Source organism: Penaeus monodon, chromosome 25 (genome assembly GCF_015228065.2).
Source record: "Penaeus monodon isolate SGIC_2016 chromosome 25, NSTDA_Pmon_1, whole genome shotgun sequence".
In the NCBI taxonomy this organism is placed as follows: Eukaryota; Metazoa; Arthropoda; class Malacostraca; order Decapoda; family Penaeidae; genus Penaeus; species Penaeus monodon.
Genome location: NC_051410.1, coordinates 19,170,317 through 19,170,555, shown reverse-complemented (window position 1 = coordinate 19,170,555; position 239 = coordinate 19,170,317). Strand labels below are relative to the sequence as shown.

Genomic DNA, 239 nt, shown 5'->3' with positions numbered 1-239 from the left:
TCCACCAAAGGAACACGAGACGCTCACGCCCATCCTTCCTTCCTTCTCTCCAGGGGCGTGGTGGTGGTATCCGGCAGGGAGCTTCTGGTGGAGCCTCTACCAGGGACAAGGACCCCCGAGGGACCGCACAGGATCGTCTCGAGGGAACAGGTGGAGTCTGTTCCAGGGAAATGTGGTGCGTGGAATTAATCATATGCCTGATAAGGAGGACGAGAAATGTGTATTAAATGCTGATAATA

The 239-nt window shown here is 54.4% G+C and overlaps 1 protein-coding gene across 1 annotated transcript in view; it reads left to right on the top strand.

Moving 5' to 3' along the window:
• LOC119589341 overlaps positions 1-239 on the top strand; it is a 19,938-nt gene that overhangs the window by 10,320 nt on the left and 9,379 nt on the right. Inside the window, 1 exon segment of the mRNA XM_037937960.1 lies at positions 54-184. Within this exon segment, the coding sequence (XP_037793888.1) occupies positions 54-184 (131 nt within the window).